This window comes from Ranitomeya variabilis, chromosome 5 (assembly GCF_051348905.1).
Source record: "Ranitomeya variabilis isolate aRanVar5 chromosome 5, aRanVar5.hap1, whole genome shotgun sequence".
NCBI classification, from domain to species: Eukaryota; Metazoa; Chordata; class Amphibia; order Anura; family Dendrobatidae; genus Ranitomeya; species Ranitomeya variabilis.
In genome coordinates, this window is record NC_135236.1 from 499833018 (window position 1) to 499853919 (window position 20902).

The 20902-nt window shown below is 43.5% G+C and overlaps 1 protein-coding gene across 1 annotated transcript; it reads right to left on the reverse strand.

The window, feature by feature from the left end:
- Positions 1–370: 370 nt before the first annotated feature.
- B4GALT7 (beta-1,4-galactosyltransferase 7) lies at positions 371–20504 on the reverse strand. The gene is made up of 6 exons (XM_077265680.1): positions 20002–20504; positions 11471–11809; positions 7579–7804; positions 3415–3498; positions 715–819; positions 371–576 (listed from the first exon to the last, which is right to left on the reverse strand). Exons 1-6 carry the CDS (start codon positions 20049–20051, stop codon positions 421–423), a joined length of 960 nt encoding a protein of 319 aa, XP_077121795.1. The 5' UTR covers positions 20052–20504; the 3' UTR covers positions 371–420.
- Between the last annotated feature and the right edge of the window lie 398 nt (positions 20505–20902).

Here is a 20902-nt window from a genome sequence, read left to right on the forward strand (position 1 = left end):
CATCTCCATTTGATAAATTGTGATGAGCCTCTTATACAACAGTTTAAGGTTCCTTTTGGTGTTTTGCTCCTTTTTTGTCTTCACTCTTAACAGGTCAACTATTTTTTTACTCTAGTTTCCAAAAATAATGAAACGTACCAAGTTATTATTCCTGCACTGCCGATCTGTGTGAGCATATGGTAGAAGCACGAGCGGCAAGTAGAGTTGTTTAACTGTCATTAAAATCCCTCTAAAAGCTACATGCTGGTACACAACCCTCGTTTTTTGTAGAATATTTTCTATAATCTACACTAAACATCAACCCCGTCAGTAGTGTTTCCCACAAGATCTCTCGGCGCCATAATACATTATCCCACCAAATAACATGAAATCAGATTAGTCATAATTTTATTACAATATATAAAAAGTCGCCTTAAAAGTTCAACTAAAAGCACACCATGGAGTCTCATTCAAGTCACATTCCAGCAGGATGTTCAGCACAGTACATGGGGCGCCACCAATAGCCACTTCAGAACGAGACTCGACGCGATACTGGACATTGTGTAATCCTCCCTCGTGATCTACTTTGAACTGCTCCTAGAATGCATAAAGAAAAAAAAATAAGACCGTGAATACAAAAAAATAAAGCTGCGCATACACATTTGTAAGCTGCACATGTCCATAAGTGTTCGATTTGAATTCTACTCAATGGGAACCAAAAAGCAAACTGGATACCTGCTTCTGAGCTGCGATCCTTTTCTGATCACGCTTCCTCCACGCAGGGTCATGAATATGGCGGAAGGTTTGGTATCCGGTGCTGATTCCCGTGGGTCGAAAGAGCTAAATTAAACAAGTCACAAAATGTCATTAATACGAAAGAAAAAACCAAACAAACATTAATAAGAAATATAAAATATATATCACAACAACTAATAGAAAAGTAAATTTGCGGTTCATTAGGCCAAAGAAGTCGGCGAATACCAAGACATGCAATTAATTATTATTCATCACCAAGTGTCAGAGTTCAAGAAAACAGTAATCTACCAAATACATGTTATAATTTGCTCTCCGTATAAAACAGGCCTAGCATTATATGGAATAGACACATTGTTATGATGGCGACACACTGTGTTAATTGTTGGGATGTCATGCAATCCTAGGAAAATAAAAACCTTGAATTTATTGCTTAATTACACATTACAGAATCCTAATCCTATATAAAAAATATCGACATGCTGAAAGGTTAATGTGCTACAGAGAAGGTTTGGTGCATCCTTAAAACACAGAATAACTGGCAACTCCCTAACAAAACGGTAATTCTGAATGTGCATGAGAGGCAACAATCTGATAATAACCAGAATATTTCATATAAAGAGGAACATATACTTATTAATGAACAGTATACTTTAACCTGGTGCTTAAAATGGTATCATTTATATACATTAGTCAGTGTATTATACGGACAGGCTGCCCCACTTTACATCAAGGCTCAGGATACAAACAGAACCAAACTAGAATAGAGCCAGAAAGAGCCCGTGTACAAATCTTGGGGCTGTTTAAAATCTCACACAACCCCGTTTAGCCTACAAATAAAGTGACTATTAGAGTAACAGGATGTAATATACTTTTTTTATTTTATTAAATAATATTGTAATACAAGTACAAGCAATCCAAGATATAGCACATCGTTATATGCATTGTAAAACCTATTATCTAAAGCATATATTAGCGGCAAGTAGAAGAAACATTTGTGTGTGCTTCTTTTTAGTGTGAGCACCATTACATCTGGGAATATATATATGGTGATAATATACAGTAATGGAATAACTAAAGCTTAAAACCTTAATCCTACAACATGCTGCCTAGATAACCCCTGCATGAGATACCTAACCTTTCAAAGTGTATATACGTTGCCATTTTAACAAGCAATATGTTACAGTGCTTCTACAACATGAATTAACGTTCCATTTCAAATACAATTCCTTCACATTGGAAGAATAAGGAATGAAGAGTTCCAGAAATGACAAATCTTGGAGACTTTTGTCGGACTACCTCTACTCGGATTAGACCGTTTGTTTTTTTTCACATGGTATTTCGAGTTAATTAGTGGAATCCAGGACTGTAAGGTCGGACATGAACTACCCATCCAGAACATGGCTAACAGTTTCACAGCCAGAAAAAGTCTGTCATAAAATCGTTCTAACCCCTTTCCAACATCGGGCGTAATAGTACGCCGATGTCGGACGACTCCTGTTTGGTGCAGGCTCCGGCGCTGAACCCGCACCTGTCCGGGCACATGTGAGCTGATATATACAGCAATAACCACAGGTGGAATCGAGATCCACCCATGGCTATTAACCCATTAAACACCGCTATCAATCTCCTGCAGCAGCATTTAACTCACACTTCCGGCAAGCGTGCCGGAAGTCTCGGCCATCGGTGAATTTGTCACATGACACCCATGGGTCCAGCAGACCTCATAGCCAGTCATAGCCAGATTGCTATGAGTGCCGCCGGTGGTCAGCGCTCATTGCAAGTGAGTATTTCTGCTACACACAGGTGATCTGATCATGGCCTGTATGTAGCAGAACTGATCTAACTACTGCAGCTTCTGGTCTTTCATGGACACTATTGAAGCATGCAAAGTTAAAAAGAGGTTTTTTTTAAAAAAAAAAAAAATATATACACTATATATATATATATATATATATATATATATATATATATATATATATATATATATATATATAGTTTAAATTACCCCCTTTAGCATTGTTCAAAATAAAAAAAAAAAATAAAAAAAGATAACATACAAATTTGGCATTGCCGCATTCAGTATCGCCCTATCGATCAATATAAAATAAGAATTAACCCGATCGTTAAACGGCGTAATGAGAAAAAAAGTCAAAACTCCAGAATCATTGTTTCGGTCGTCGCAACATTGCATTAAAATGTAAAAATGGGAGATCAAAAAGATCGCATCTGCACCAAAGTGGCATAATTAAAAACTTCAGCTCGGTAAGCAAAAAATAAGCCCTTACCCATCCCGAGATCACGAAAAATGGAGACGCTACGGGTATCAGAAAATGGAGCAATGTTTTTTTTGTTTTTTAAAAAACATTTGGATTTTTTTTTTTTTACTACTTAAAAATAGAACCTAGACATGCTTGGTGTCTATGAACTCGTAATGACCTGGAGAATCATGATGGCAGGTCAGTTTTAGCATTTAGTGAACATTGTTAGAAAAAAAACAAACAAACCAAACAACTGTGGGATAGCACTTTTTTTTGCAATTTCTCCACACTTGGAATTTTTTTCCTGTTTTCCAGTACACAATATGTTAAAACTAATGGTGTCGTTCAAAAGTATAATTCGTCCTGCAAAAACAAGTGCAAAATACTTCCCATTTACATAAGTTCATAAATATTCTGCTACCTGCAACCCAGCTCCTTTGAGTCTTCGGTAAAACTCATCATCTTCACGACCCCATCCCCAAAATCGATTTGACATTCCATTACACTGTAGGAGATAGAAAAACAATGTCAAAAACTGAACCAGTTCACAGGATTTTATCTGAGTGTTGCCATAATACACAAATCCCATGTATATAGATCTGTCATTACAGTTAAGCATAATGGTGACTGGTTAAACAGTAATAAATTCTCTCTAAGGTCATGTTTATATGGGACGGAATTACATGAAATTTCTCACCTGAAATGTCCAGACAGCAAAACAGCTGCACATTTCATCATAATTTATTATTATTATTATTATTATTATTATTGTCATTTATTCCATGGTGCTTTACATGTGAGGAGGGCTATACATAATAAAAACAAGTACAATAATCTTAAACAATACAAGTCACGACTGGTACAGGAGAGAGGACCCTGCCGGCGAGTGCTCAAAATCCATAAGGTGTGGGTGAGGATGCAGGTTTGGTCGATTAGTGGTTACTGCAGGTTGTAGGCTTGTCGGAAGAGGTAGGCCTTCAGGCTCTTTTTGAAGGTTTCGATGGTAGGCGAGAGTTTGATGTGTTGTGGTAGAGAGTTCCAGAGTAGGGGTGATGCGCAAGAGAAATCTTGTATATGATTGTGGGAAGAGGAGATAAGAGGGGAGTAGAGAAGGAGATCTTGTGAGGATCGGAGGTTGCGTGTAGGTAAGTACCGGGAGACGAGGTCACAGATGTATGGAGGAGACAGGTTGTGGATGGCTTTGTATGTCACGGTTAGGGTTTTGTACTGGAGTCTCTGGGCAATGGGGAGCCAGTGAAGGGATTGACAGAGAGGAGAGGCCGGGGATTAGCGGGGTGGACAGGTGGATTAGTCGGGCAGCAGAGTTTAGAATAGATTGGAGGGGTGCGAGAGTGTTCGAGGGGAGGCCACAGAGCAGGAAGTTGCAGTTGTCAAGGCAGGAGATTATGAGGGCATGGACTTTTTGTTTTTTTGCATATTCTTGATTTAGGAATGTACGGATCCGTGAAATATTTTTGAGTTGAATGCGGCAGGAAGTGGAAAGGGCTTGGATTTGTGGTTTGAAGGAGAGATCAGTGTCAAGGATTACCCCGAGGCAGCGAGCTTGTGGGACTGGGGAGAGTGGGCAGCTGTAATGGATAGGTTCATTGGGGGGGGGGGGGGGGGGGGGGGGGGGGGGGTCGCGTGAGATGGGGGAAAGATGATGAATTCTATTTTGTCCATGTTAAGTATTAGAAAACTAGCAGAGAAGAAGGATGAAATAGCAGACAGACATTGAGAGATTCTGGTTAGTAGGGTGGTGATATCTGGTCCAGAGATGTAGATCTGTGTGTCTTAAGCATAGAGGTGATACTGAAAACCGTGAGATTCTATGAGCTGGCCCAGGCTAGAGGTGTAAATGGAGAAGAGCAGGGGCCCTAGGACTGAACCTTGCATGACTCTGACAGATAGGGAGCGAGGTGAGGAGGTGGTGTGCGAGTGGGAGACGCTGAATGTCTGGTCTGATAGGTATGACGAGATCCAGGATAGGGCCAAGTCAGTGATGCCAAGGGATGAGAGGGTCTAATAATAGGGAGTGGTCCACTGTGTCAAGGCAGAGGAGAGGGCCAGGAGGAGGAGGACAGAGTAGTGTCGCTTGCTCTTGGCGGTTAATAGGTCAATGGTGACCTTAGTTAGGGCAGTTTCATTACCAGCATACTGCAGGATGTCAATTTATGCTGTGGATATCCCTCTCTCGAAAGCAAAGGTGAATTTGACAGCAAATACGCAGAAATATACAAAGTGACATCTTCACAATTAGGAGTGTATAATATTGATGAAAATTTGCTGCAGAAACGCTGCAGCAAATAGGGTTCCCCTATGACCTTTCAACTACGGACCTCCTGCAGCAGAAAATCTGCAGCAGCGTTACAGCACATCACCCATTGCATTTCAAAGGGTTAAACACCCGGCACAAGAGCTGCGGATCTGAGATCTGAAGCACTGCTCCATTTCCACAAGTTTTCAGAACACAAAGCTGTGGAGGAATACCTGCTGTGTATCAATCAAGTGGAAACATACCCTTAATATTCTCATTATTAAAGCTCTAGTTCGATTGTACATTTCTAGACAAATAAAGGTCATGCTGCATTTGCCTACCAGCATAGTAACTGAGTTAGCTTTTGAGACTTTGTGCCTTATCCAATATTCCTACCTGAACACTAGTAACTGACTTTTCCACATGAAGACAACAAGGTATCATTAAGAACTGTCATATTATGTGACACATTACTTTATAGGTCTGAAGACTACAATGAAAACATGTTAAAGAGCGCAGTAAACGTGAATAGCAGAACATGATGTAACTGATAATTATTTGACATCCTAAGTAGCTGCAGAGGGAAGCGTCCTGGCATGTACTACTGCCCCTGTGCTGATCTATTATACATTTTCCTGCCTCATCAAGCTCTTTAGTTCAATAGCATCACTTCATCACACTGCTCATAAAAACCAGAGGCATTATTACACAGGAAAGTGATAGCTGGTTCCAGCTTCAAATTGCATAGTATAGTTCCGTTTATGCTTAGGCAATCCAAAAAGGTGAAGTTTCGGTCAGACTACATGACCTTTCTGAAACATCAGATTGCAGGAGCTGAACAGGATGCAAAAGGAGAGGCGCAGCAAGTTTGCGGTATGGCCGATCGGTGAGAGGTCGATGTTTGAGAAAAGTCTTGTAATCTAACCAAAACCTCACATGTGTATTACCGACCAATAAACAGATCTACGCATGTGGAAGCGGTAGGATCATACTTGAGCACCTTGTATTGGGACTAGAGTGCCACACTTCCATTTCTGCATCTCAACGGTAGAGACTAAAGATCGCCATAAAGCCGGCAGATGTACAATGGTGGATTGTTTGCATCTCTCCCGAGAAGTAGGATCCTTATCCCCATCAACTTTATCTGCCGGAGAGAGATTTGGTAGGCCCCTAAACCAGATATTGGCGGGTTAGCTGAAACTAGTCTAATGTAGATGGGGCATTTATACACACACACACAGAGAGGCTATATAGACAAAGTATGGAAAGAAAGCGAGCTATCCAGATGATAGGAGATGTTAACATCATTATACTGTAAAGTATTGCCACCGTTTATCGTGCATCACACTGGGTGGGGCCCATATAAAGAACCTTTCACAGAGGCCATTATTCATTGAATATGGGTTTACAAATTGCTGACCATCTAATGAACAAGTGAAGAGCTTATGCCTTAAATCGAGTGCCAATATCAAGTATAAATGGAGTTTGACGTGGTCAATCTAAGTGCCACAAACTCCTAAAAGAACTTTTATCTTTATTGGTTGTAAAGTGAAGGAGTAGTAAGAGAATATATGCCGTTAATAGCACATGCATGGTGAACCGGTTTTCGTTTTTATAATCATTATTACTAGTGATGAGTGAGTGTGCTCGTTGCTTGGGTTTTCTCGAGCACGCTCAGGTGACCTCCGAGTATTTGTTAGTGTTCGGAGATTACGTTTTCATCGCCTCAGCTGCATGATTTACAGCTATTAGCCAGGTTGAGCACATGTGGGGGTTGCCTGGTTGCTGGGGAATCCTCACATGTAATCAAGCTGTCTAATACCTGTAAATCATTCAGCTGCCGCAATGAAAACTTAATCTCCGAACACTAACAAATACTCGGACGTCACCCGAGCGTGCTCAGGAAAACCCGAGCAACGAGTACACTTGCTCATCACTAATTATTACATACTAGATTGTGGCCCGATTCTAACGCATCGGGTATTCTAGAATATGCATGTCCCCGTAGTATATGGACAATGATGACTCCCGAATTTGCGGCAGACTGTGCCCGTCGCTGATTGGTCGAGGCAACCTTTATGACATCATCGTCGCCATGGCAACCATTATGACATCTACGTCGATACTGTGCCCGTCGCTAATTGGTCGAGGCCTGGCGGCCTCGACCAATCAGAGACGCGGGATTTCCAGGACAGACAGACAGACAGACAGACAGACAGAAAGACAGACAGACAGAAAGACAGACAGACAGACGGAAAAACCCTTAGACAATTATATATATAGATTTGATCTTATAGTTCTACGTCAAGGTGAACAGTTAAGACTCACCAGTTCATAATGCTGTTTGGTAAGTAGTAAAATTCCCCCAACGTAGGTTTTGTAATGATACAAAGGATGGAGCTCTGGAGATGCCACGTGAAAGGGACCCTTTTCTGGGAATCCATAGTCCAGATTTGGGTTAAGAGGTAGCAGGTCAACATCATGCATAGCAATGTAATCCGTATCATTCCCACTCTCCAAGAATCCCACATTTATCAACGAAGCCCTGTTAAACCTGATAAAGAACATAAAATGGGTCAGTCTACTACATGCAACCAGTGAAAAAAAAAGTCAGCCAACATGAACAATTGTTTGCATAATATTCTTACACAAGTAATTTGCCTTATTTCTAACTAAAGAGCATGGCTAACTCCAGCCATAACGTTCCAGGCAATTCTTGATGTATCTCATTATTGTGCAGGTATTAAATAAGAGAACCACCTCTTGGAAACTTGAGATTTTCATTGAATTACTTTTATCTGTAATCTAATCAAAACCGTCAAATATTAACCATATGAGTAATTTTCTAGAAACGTCACTACTGTAATCTATATAACACCACAATGTCTTTTCTGTTGCCTTTACACATGACCAGCTCAAGCACTTTAAAAGGGATTGTCAGGGACATTACAAATATCCACGGGATAAGTTATCAAGTTAAGATCTTAAGTAGGAGATAAACTGAAGAACATAGCAGTGGTCACTACATAATATAGAAGGTTGACATGTTCCATCCAGCAACAAACTTCGCTGCCATCAGCTGATTAGTGGGTGTGCTGGATGTTTGAGCCCACAGATTTCATATTGGTGACCTATCGTATGGATACTTCATCCATACATCCCTCATTATTTTAACCACCTATATAAAAGATTTGTGCCGGACCACCTCAGGAGTCCCCGACAGAAGTTAATAGGTCAGCCACAGGCATGAGCAGTCAATGCAATCAAGTCCTCCCATGCTGCACAGCTTGCCATATAGGTGCAGGCTGCAGTCAAAAAAATAGCTTTGACTCATGAGGTGGGACTCATAGGGCCTTAACTAGCGGTATATTTTACATTCAAAGGGACATAGTGGATTTTAGTGATAAATAAGGCTAGTTTCACACTAGCGTCGGGAACAACCCGTCGCTGTGCGTCGGGCCGACGCTAGGGTGGTCTCCGCCGCACAACGGGGGCAGCGGATGCATTTTTCCCACGCATCCGCTGCCCCATTGTGAGGTGCGGGGAAGTGCGGGGAGGTGGGGGCGGAGTTCCGGCCGCGCATGCGCGGTCGGAAAAAGTGGACCGTCGGGAGCAAAAAACGTTTTTTCTCCCGACGGTCCGCTACCACACGCCCAAGCGTCGCAAAACGGACGCGACGTTTGGCAATGCGTCGCAAATGCGTCGCTAATGTTAGTCTATGACGAAAAAACGTATCCAGCAAGAACTTTTGCTGGATGCGTATTTTCGGCAAAACGACGCATTTGCGACGTATTGCAGTTAACGCTAGTGTGAAACTAGCCTAACAGAAGAAAAATACAGTACCTAATTACTTTTTATACATGTTACAGCATAGTGGTTGGGATTTCAAGAAATCCGATCTCCACTATGCGTTAAAAAAGACGCCAGCAGCAGCCCTGCGTAAATGGACATGTACCATGTCTATTTATGTTGAGGAGACACTCCGTAACATACATTTCCCATTCACAATCATTAGATGCGGTAAAACCGCATCCTCTTTAGAGTCACATGCGTAGTAAGTGCGGAAACGCAGCTTACTACGCATGTTAACTAATTTAAATAATGTCTTACCTTGTTTCAGCTGGAAGTTCGTGTCCACTGCAGTTCTTGCAATGAGATCAGCTGACCAAGAGAACTGCCATGCATGTGACCACCGGGGTTATCTCCAGTCACTTGCAAAGTTCTCACTGTCAGCTGATCGTGAGAACTGCAGTGCAGGTGACCGCTGGAGATCGAGTTATCTCCTGTGGTCATCTACTGTGGTCATCTACTAGCTCCGCTCTGTCTGGATGTCAGGCTGGATGGTGGCATAATGCAGCCATTATCTATTTGCTATGTAAGACTTTTTGGTTATGCACCAGTTCAGACTAGATGGCTGTTCAGTCAGTTTTTCTATATTTACTATGTATTGCTTTTTCTGACTTGAACGCCCCGCCCTTCACCATGCTGTGATTTTAACTACATCCAAACACAGTTGGTTCTAACCTCCTCTATAAATACAGGCTTTACCATGTTATTAGCCATAGGTAAGTGTTCACACTAGGCAGACAGGTTAGTTACCCATTCGATCTGAGATTACCTTGACGTTTGGTGAATGGGCTCACAATATTTGGCCAAATTTTGTGCTAAAAATCTCATGTGTTTTTTCATAAATTTCACAAGCCATTATGCTGTTCACATTTCATGTATTGCACATTTCCTTGCTTTAGCACAATAAACTTGAGTGCAGCCATTATCTATTTGCTATGTAAGACTTTTTGGTTATGCACCAGTTCAGACTAGATGGCTGTTCAGTCAGTTTTTCTATATTTACTGTTCAGCCAAAGGCATCCAGATGTAGCAGAGCTGAACTCGTCGTGAGACACTAGGTAATTGGACTACGTCAGACAGTGAGTATTTGTGTTGGTTTATTTTTTGCAGGAGATCGAGGGAGTCGGGGATTAGGCGATTAAGTAAGTATGGTAAATTAAATTAAAGGACTTTATTCTGGGAGTGTGTTTATTGACCATATAACTATAGAATTAGTAATGGATAGATGTCTTATACACGCCTCTCCATTACTAAGCCTTGGGCTTCATGTCATCGGACAATACAAAGGTGACATCAACCCCACAAATATTACCCCACTTGCCACTGCAACAGGGCAAGTGGGAAGAGCTGGGTAAAGTGCCACAAAGGGCTGCTATTTTTAGGCTGGTGAGGGTCAAAACCCATGGGCCTCGCCAGCCTGAGAATACCAGGCTTCAGCCGTCTGCTTTTTCCTTAGCTGGTTAACAAAAATAGGGAGACCCCACGCTGCTTATTTTGGAGGGGATCCCACTATTTTGGCTAACCATCCAAGGTAAGCAGACTGCAGCAGCCTGGTATTATCAGGCTTTTAAGGCTCATGGATATTGGATCCTTACCAGCCTGAAATACCAGTCCCAGTAGTCTGCTTTACTCTGGCTGGTTAACAAATAGGGGGACCCCACACCATTTTTATTATTATTATTTTTTTATTAAAAAGGAGGGGACCTCTCTGTGCTTTCCTCCACTTTCTGTGTCATGTACAGGCTGTGTCACAAGATTCACCGTTATGTAAATTAGTACACATGCGTAGTAAGCTGCGTTCCCGCACTTAATACGCATGTGACTAGGAAGATAATGCGGTTTTACCGCATCTAATGAAAGTGAATGGGTAATTTACGCAATGGAGATGGAGCGTCTCCACTACATAGACATGCTGCGGTCTGGAAAGACGTGCCACATGTCCATCTCTGCGGGTGAGCCGCGGGCAACGGTGCACACAGTGGGCATGGGATTTCTTGAAATCCCATCCACTATGCTGTAACAGCTAGACACTGCAGGTTGGACATTGCAGGTTGGACATTGCGGATGCATGCAGAATCCAACCTGCAGAGTTTACTGACCGTGGGAACATATCCCAATATAACTGGAAACAGAATCACTTTTTTCCCTTCCCAGAAGCAAACTTTAAATTAGCTTTATTTCAAGTGACAAAAAAAAATGCATGGAATGAAAAAAGGCATTAAAAACGCAGGTGACCTGCCAGTGACCTCAGATGCAGATTTTACCTCCGTCAAATCCTGAGCCATTCCTGACAGTGGAAACATACCCTTAAAGTTTAATAAACACAGCAATAATATATGGGTCAGTTCAGCCTATGTTTAAACATACAAACCTGTAATGATCCACCTGGTTTATGATAAATATGTGGTGCCGGACCTTCTTATCAGACAGATACTGGTGCATATGGGGGACAAAACTTAAAAGTTCTTCAAAACGTTCCCGAAAGGGAACAAGCAAAGCAAGACGATGTGGACCCCAGGAAGGATCCTCATTCACAGTTCTAGGAAGTGAGGGGCAGGATTGCTTGGGAGGTGCACCTTCTTGCTTCCTTACATCACCGGTACAGCTAAGTTGCAGCCAGAGCATGGAAAGAAAACCAAGCAGAGAGCAGGCGAGGAACAGCTTGAAGATACTGCATTTTCTAGGCAAAATCCCAAAAAATAGACCAGACCTAAAATAGAAAAAAAAAACAAAAAACACAAGTTCATAAATATCTCCACAGGCAAGATGATCTGCAATGTTAGGTTGCGTATGCCGCAACTGGATTATAGTATGGGAACCGGCTTGGGTTCAAACAGCAAAAAAGCCATGTACTACTGAGCACACTAAAATATTGTAGAAGAATTAAATGGAATTCTAATGAAAAAATAATTGAAGAAAAAAAAAATATGTTAAAGTGCTGAGGATGGATTGTTATTGGGCAGAAGATCGGACACATACAGCTTGACCATCAGACTATGTGTAGCAATGGAAGTCAATGTGTGTGGAGGACTCGGACTTCGTGGAATTGCTCCTCCTACACAGTCTGAGAAAGAATATGCACGGCTTTTTTCCAAAAAATAAAAAAATATAAATCCAGCATAAAAGTCATAGTTACTCACCGATAACGGTGTTTCTCGGAGCCCATGACAGCACTACGGAGAGAGGGGATCCGCCCTTCAGGGACAGGAAACCTACAGATACATAAGGGCGGTACCTCTCCCTCGCATCAGTTGGTTTACAGAGCATCGGAGGACCTCCAGGTTAGTTTACAACAGAGAAAATACCACATTATAACATTTCTTAACAGAAAAGGAACCCCGTGCCTAAATTGTAATATATGAACTATATAAATCATATGTGATTAAAGGTGCTCACCGCACTCGTGATGGGAGGGAAATAAGCGAGTGCTGTCATGGGCTCCGAGAAACACCGTTATCGGTGAGTAACTATGACTTTCTCGGTCCCCCATGACAGCACTACGGAGAGAATTGCAGAGATTAAGCTTAGGGAGGGACCACCGCCTCAAGAACCCTTCGACCGAAGGTCAGGTCAGACACAGAGGCTAGATTTAATCTATAGTGCCTAAAAAAGGTCGACGGTGATGACCAGGTGGCCGCCTTACAGATCTGTTCTATTGATACCTCTGACCTCTCAGCCCATGAGGTAGCTACTGCTCTTGTGGAATGCGCTCTTATACCGTCCGGGATCGCATTCCCCGTGGATGAATACGCCAACGCTATTGCCTCTTTTATCCACCTTGCCAAGGTACCCTTGGATGCCCGGAATCCTTTTCTGGGACCCTGAAAACAGACAAAGAGAGAGCCTTCCTTCCTATACTCCCTAGTGGAATCTAGGTATTGGACTAGACATCTTCTGACGTCTAGGTTATGGAAGTTCTGCTCTTTCTCATTTCTAGGGTTCGGGCAGAAGGACGGCAGGGATATTTCCTGTGACCTATGGAATTTTGTTGCCACTTTTGGCAAATAGGCCGGGTCAGGTTTTAGAGTGACTCTATCATCCATGATTTTTGTGAAAGGGGGGTTAGAGGACAGGGCTTGAATGTCGCTTATCCTGCGTGCCGATGTTAAGGCTACTAGAAGAATGGTTTTTAGTGACAGTATTTTTATGGAAATCACATCTATGGGTTCGAATGGTGGACCAGATAATGCTGAAAGGACTAAGTTTAGGTCCCATGAGGGCATCTTTTGGGTAACTACAGGTTTTGATCTTGTTACCGCTTTAACGAATCTTATTATCCACGGGTTGGCTGCTATATTCTGGTTATAGAGAGCACCCAGGGCTGCTATCTGCACCTTAAGGGTACTAACCGCTAATCCTTGTTCCAGCCCTTTTTGTAGGAACTCAAGTATCTTATTAATTGAAGGTCCCTCCTGGATTTTGACTTTAGATACAGACAAGAATTTTTTCCATGTTTTGCCATAAATTTTGGTAGTAATAGGTTTTCTACATTTTAATAATGTTGTAACCAAGTTGTCTGAAAAACCTCTTTTTATTAATAGTTCCCGCTCAAAAGCCAGGCTGTCAAATGCAAGTTCGTCTCCTGTGGGTGGAGGATCGGTCCTTGCTGTAACAGGTCTGGCAAATTCGGAAGAACCCATGGGTCTGAGACTGATAGCATCCTTAGCCAGGAAAACCATGTCCTTTTTGGCCAGAATGGGGCAATAAGGATCATCTTTGTTTTGTCCTCTCTGACCTTGCGGATGACCGCCGGAATTAGGATGGTTGGTGGAAAGGCGTAAGTTAGTTTGTGTGTCCAAGGAATGAGAAAAGCATCCAGAGCCTGGGGATTCCCTTCTGGGTTTAGAGAACAAAATTTGTTTACTTTTTTGTTTTTGTGATTGGCGAACAGATCTATTGTTGGGGTTCCCCACATTCTCGTGATCTGGTTGTAAACGGACTGATTTAGGGACCATTCGCCTTGTCTCAACTGAGTTCGACTCAGGTAGTCTGCTTTCTCGTTTTTTGACCCTTGAATATGTAGTGCGGAAAGGGAGAGTAGATTCGTTTCCGCCAGGCGGAGAATTTTGGCGGAGGAATTCATCAGTAACTGAGACCTTGTTCCCCCCTGGTGATTGATATAGGCTACTGTCACTATATTGTCCGAGAAAATTCGGACATGATGTCCTCGAATGTAGGGAAGAAATGATAGGAGAGCCTGATACACTGCCCAGAGTTCTTTTTGATTCGAGGATGCTGATAGTTCCTGAATTGACCAGTTGCCCTGAGTCACTCTGTTTCCCATGTGGGCTCCCCACCCCCTGGGACTTGCATCGGTTGTTATTACCCGGGATATTTCGGGTACCCAGGGAATCCCTCTTGAAATATTCTGGCTCTTTCCCCACCAGAGAAGGGAATGAATAACAGAGGAATTTAGAGTGACCCTGCTTTCCAGATTGTTTTTTAATATTACCTGCCATTCTAGTATGTGCCACTGAAGCTCTCTTGTGTGGAATTGTGCGAAGGGTATCGCCGGCAGGCATGAGGAAAGGGACCCCAATAGGGACATTGCCCTCCTTAGAGTCATGGAGGGGTTTTGCAGTGTTTGTGCTATCATGGCTAGTATTTTGTCCTTTTTGGGGCCCGGGAGCCGGCACTCTTGAACCCGGGAATCTAACGTCAGCCCTAGGAACTCCTGTACCTGAGAGGGTTCCAACTTCGACTTTTTTATATTTATGAGCCAACCCAAGTTCGTTAGAATAGTCATTACTCGGTCTCTCTGTTCTCTGCAACTTTGAGCCGAGTCGCTGGCAATAAGAAAATCGTCCAGGTAGGGAACTATGATAATGTTTTGTTCCCTTATGTGGGCCATCATCTCCGCTACTATTTTTGTGAATATCCGCGGAGCTATAGAAATCCCAAACGGAAGGGCCCTGTACTGGAAGTTTCTTATTTTCCCTTTTATGGACACCGCCATCCTGAGAAACTTTTGAGAAAGCTCGTGGATGGGCACATGATAATATGCGTCGGTTAGATCTATCACAACCATATAGCAATTTGGAAAGAGAATCTTTATTGTGGATTTTATTGTCTCCATTTTGAATTTGTGATTTCTTACGTAGTTGTTTAAGTTCCTTAAATTTATAATTGTCCGAAAGGACCCGTCGGGTTTCGGTACCAGAAAGAGAGGGGAGAAAAACCCGTCCCCCATTTCCTGAGGAGAAATCTCCCGAATTACAGCTTTTTGTAGAAGGGAGATAATCTCTTTTTCTAGTGCCGCTTGCTCTATCGTCGAAGACCTCATTTTTGTCACAACATAATTTCGAGGAGGGAGGGAAAGGAAATCTATTTTTAGACCAGATTGTATGAGTCTTAGAATCCAGGTGTTGTTGGAAATTTTCTTCCAAGCAGGAAGAAATGTGGTGAGCCTTCCCCCCACCGCAGGGAGAATGTCATTTGGCGGGTTTTTTATCACGGGAGGTGTTGCCAAAGAGGTAGCCTCTATCTCGTCTTCTACCTTCTTCCCACTTATTTTGGTCTCTAGGTGGTCTTCGACGAAAAAATTTTCTACTCCGAAAGGACTGTTTAAATGGGGTTGGTCCCAGATTTGGAAACCCCTTCTTTTTGTCACCCGCTTTCTGGAGGATGTCATCCAGGGTTTCCCCAAATAAGAAGTTTCCCTCGCAAGGTATAGAACACAGCTTCAACTTTGTTTGGAGATCCCCTGGCCAGCTTTTAAGCCAAAGGGTCCTTCTGGCCGCGTTGGAGAGGGCAGCGGCTTTGGATGTTAGACGCACTGAGTCCGCTGAGGAGTCTGCTAGGAAAGCTGCTGCAGCTCTAATTGCAGGGATTGAGTCTAATAATTTATTCCTGGGTGATCCGTCCTTGATCTGGCTTTCCAACTGGTCAACCCATACCATTAAAGACCTGGAGGTGCAGGTTGCCGCGACTGCAGGTCTCAGGCTACCCCCAGCCGATTCCCAAGCCCCTTTGAGAAAGGTATCTGCTTTTTTGTCTAAGGGGTCTTTGAGGGTACCCATATCCTCAAATGGGAGCGCGAATTTTTTTGAAGCTTTGGCTACTGCCACGTCCAATTTGGGTGCCTTGTCCCAAGAAGTGGACGCTTCATCATCGAAGGGATATTTTCTTTTCAGCGAGGGTACTGAAGAATTTTTTCTGTCTGGTTTCTCCCATTCTTTTTTGATTAGAGTCTGGACATTGGAGTTTAACGGAAAAGCTCTCCGCTTTTTTTGTGTCAGACCTCCAAACATGATGTCTTGAGCCGTTTTATCAGGCCTGGGATCCTCAACCCCCATGGTGGCCCTGACGACTTTAACTAAAGCGTCCACTTCCTCTAATGGGAAACAGTGACGGCCCGAATCTTCATCAGAGGAAGATAGGGAGGATTTGGAATCATCAGAGTCCGCGTCCTCAGATGAGGATCGGACAGAGTGAGCATATATCGTCTCCTTCGCCTTTTCCTTCCCTTTTTTGGAGGATAACAGGGCATTCTGAACTTCTGATCTAATTATATTTTTAAGTTCAGAGGCAAAGTCAGGGGTTTCTTCACACAATAGATGCTGGATACAGGATTTACAAAGCTTTTTTCCCCAAGTTACCGGCAAAGCTTTGTTACATGTGGGGCAGACTCTATTTTTCTTTTTCTCCAGGCTCTTCTTACCCTAATAAGGGAGAAGAGGGAGCCCTATTATAGGAGTGTATACTTTCACGAAGATCACTCACCATTCAGATGTGAAGGCAGGTACCGGTTCTGGAGGAGGGCCGGGATCTGGTAGTGGAGTCTCCTGAGGAGGGGAGTTAGTCCTTGCAGCAGATCTGCTGCGCTGTGTGGATCGACTGCTTGATCCACTTCTTCTGGAGCTCTTTGGGTCATTTTTCTTATGCTGCTGCTGCCTGGCTGGCAGCTGCTGGGAATCGCTGTCCTCCATAATGAAAGGGAGATAGTGCGACAACTAAGTGTGCACCATCTCCCTTTTTGAATCCGGCGCTCCCCCGGCGTTCTTCCTCATTTCCGGTCCTGCGCACATCCCCGGGAGAGGAGATATTACCGCGCATGCGCGCGGGGACGACCCGGAAGTTGATGCCGCATTTCCGGAGCGGCGGCCATCTTTCTTCACCCAGAGCGTGCAGCAGCCTGCACCGAAGCTCCGGGTGACCAGCGCCCCTTTGTCCATCGGAGTCCGGCGGCGGCCTCTCCCCCGCACACCCTGGAGAACCCCTCGGTCCCAGCGGTGGCGGCTTCGGGTGCCGGACACGCCGCGGCAGGAGCCTCCTCGCTGCCGGAACTCGGCTGCCCGGTCCCGGTCCTTGGATACGACGTCTTCTTTGCAGGTACTGCCGAAGAGAGGTTCCCCGTCAGGGACAGGAAACCAACTGATGCGAGGGAGAGGTACCGCCCTTATGTATCTGTAGGTTTCCTGTCCCTGAAGGGCGGATCCCCTCTCTCCGTAGTGCTGTCATGGGGGACCGAGAAATTAACCATATATTATACAGTTGAGCTTTGTGCCTCACCAGGTTATATTTTGCCGTTAGATAATAAATAGCGATGACAGGTTCAATTTAATATAGGGAAAAGCTAGAAATCAAGTAGTCCCACGATGACGAACAGTAAAATAAGGGAATTTTAAAGCACAATGTCAAAACAAAAAAACATCAAAAAAAAAATGTAATTAAAAAATAAATAAAAAGATCACATAATACATAAAGCACTACAAATATTAGCTGGTGACTACCTCATGCAGCCTTTATCTATCTCCCATTCCCTCATTATGGCTGGACCATCATTATATAAGCACCAGTAGTTTGTGTTTCCCCTCCACCTCATTGTAGATTGTAAGCCATGATGGGCAGGGTCATCATTATCTTTGCTTTAATTATTGTATTAACCTAAACTTTGTTACTTATTACTTGTGTGTGAACTGTTGATTGTAAAGAGCTGTGGAATGTGTTGGCCCTATTTAAATAAAGATTATTATGTATAATTAATATACATCTTAAACACTAAGACAATGCAAACACTGGATGCATGATTCAATTAAAGCAAATGATTTCACTGGTCTAAAAAACAGTACCCATGTGGATCACAAAAACATACACCGCATTGAAGACAAACAGAAGTGTGAGAAAAATCCTTTCAATGGAGCACACCGGTAGGTTTGTTATAGTGATGAGAGAGTGTACTAGTTACTCTAGTTTTCCGAGCATGCTCGGGTGTTCTCCAAGTATTTTGGGCGTGCTCGTAGATTATGTTTGTGTCCCGCAGCTGCACGATTTGCGGCTGCTAGACAGCCTGAACACATGCAGGGATTGCCCGTTTGTTAGGGAATCCCCACATGTATTCAACTGTCTAGCAGTCGCAAATTATGCAGCCGCGGAGACACAAACATGATCTAAGAGCACATCCAAAATACTTGGAGAACACCCGAGCATGCTCGGAAAACTAGAGTAACGAGCACATTTGCTCATCACTATTATTTTATTGTCCTCTAAATACCAATCAGCATTGCTTGCATTAAATTACTTACCGGTTACCGACTTCTGCCATTTCCACAGCTACTATGGTCCACTCCTGCATCATTTAACTGCAGTTGTGATCTGTCGGCCCACACAGTCTCCTGTGTTGACCTGACCAGAGGTCACTTTCTCAATGTAAATCTACAATAAAAGGGAATCTGCCAACAGGGTTTTGCCTCTAATTTGAGGACAGCATGAGATAGGGGCTGTGTGCTGTTTTAAATACAAAGCGTTTTATCAGCAGGAGATTATCACTGCCCAGACTGGTGCCCCACTGATTAGCAGCTTACTGTCAAAAGACAATGTGCACAGATAGCTGTGATGTGGATGGGGGCAGGGCAGCTTTCTTAGCTATGCTACATCTAAAAACACTGATGTCACAACTGCTGCACCCAATAAACTTAGTGATACATTGTTGGAATCAGGGTCTCTTTTCCTACATTATGCTGCGCTCAGATGAGATGGCAAAACCCTGCTGATAGATTCCCTTTAAGGCTATGCTTATGGATATTTTCAGTTTGAGTGAAAAAACAGACAGTACCAAGAACAAGGGTATTCAGTGGAGCTGTGCAGATGAGTGATGATTCTCATGAACTGCCTCTGAGTGTGAGAAAAAAAATTCCCAGCATGCACTACTTTCTTCCATATGTTGGATGAGACTCACCCATTTAAATCTATGGGTCCACACAAAAAAAAAAATATAGATGCCATAGAGAGCACCTTTTTTTCTTTACAGATACATTGCAATTCTTTAACATAATGGTCTGGTAAATTATTAAACCGCTCCAGCTGCATAAAGCAGATTGCACATAGATGACAAGTGAGAAAAAGAGAATCAGAGTTTTCGGACAATTTTTTTTTTTATACACTCGTGTGAATCTGGCCTGAGAAAAGAACTAATAGACTGTTGTGAGAGCCAGAAAGAAAGATGAGGAAATCTGACCTGAGCAACAGTGGAAATGGCAGAAGGGCAACCGGTCAGTATTAGAATACCCACATTACTGATGGATAAATGGACAATACAAAAAGCAAAGTGTTCCTTTAACAACATTTCAGAGGATTATAAGGTTAAAAGGGTAGGGAATAATAATAAAAACATTCCCCGTTCTGCCCGTGCTCACTGTTACCGGGAGTGATGACATTACATATATTCCACATCAAATGACGGACATGCAAACATTACCACAAAGGCCAGCGATCGGCCTTAGAATTAGAACAATCCTTTCAGATGGATTGGCAGCAATGGAATGAATCAGAATGTGGAATGAATGAGCCATAAGCTATGAGCCACCGGCGCTGTTCTCAGCGGTGACCGCCCACGTGTCCTGCCATGGTGTGCGCTGCCGGACCCTGCATTGGGGAAAGATCGAGCGGTTATGGCGTTCTCACCTACTGTCCTCCCGCAGATACAAGGCTGGCTTTCTCCGAGTCAAGTACATCTCTGCTTGTATGCGGCTCAGTAGCACAGTAAATTCACATATTCATAACCATCTGTGGCCACAAATAAAAGCATCCTACAGCCTGACCTGGGGGCACATCACATGCACTGCCTGACCTGGGGGCCTCAGCACTGGAGCTCATGCCCCCATTACAGGAAAGTCAGTGACTATACTGCTCCCATATAACCCCCAGCAATGGCCACGTAGCTATCCACAGGGGAAACTGCATCTACAACTCGCTAAAGTATGTCTGCCAAAGAGTTCCGAGCAGCACTGGCCGCGTCTACAGGAGCAGCCACAATATGGCGCTCACTAGCCGGCCTGTCTGTGCGGACACACCAGCGGAGGCGGCCCCGCACACTAAGCCCCCCGAGCAGAGGCCATAACCCCCGGGCGAAGCTTCTCTACCCGTTACACGCTGGCTTCTAGCACTCTGGGCCGTCCCTCTATTTCCGCCCACGCAACGTTGGCAGGTGTTAAAGGTTCCGGCACAAAACGTTCCTATGTAGAAAGGGTCTTTTCTGGACAGTCAGGACTGCTGTTGGACGGAAACAGGAAGTAGGGTGGGAACAATGAGCTGGGTGTAATGTATGTGTGTGTTCTTTTGCTGGCTGCTGCTGTCACAAGTATACATCTGTAAGGAGAGAGGAAACAGTCCCATATTCCTAAAGTTTACACATAAGGGTGGTGCTGGGACCAGACTGGGTCTGAATTCAGCCCTGGTATTTGCACACAGGTCCATGCAGCCTTGCACTTGGGTAGTAAGACCTCCTCATTCAGATATATCCATTTTTCTGACGGATCTAGTTTCTTGATTGCATTGAGGTTTTAGTGTCTCTATTTTTCCTTGT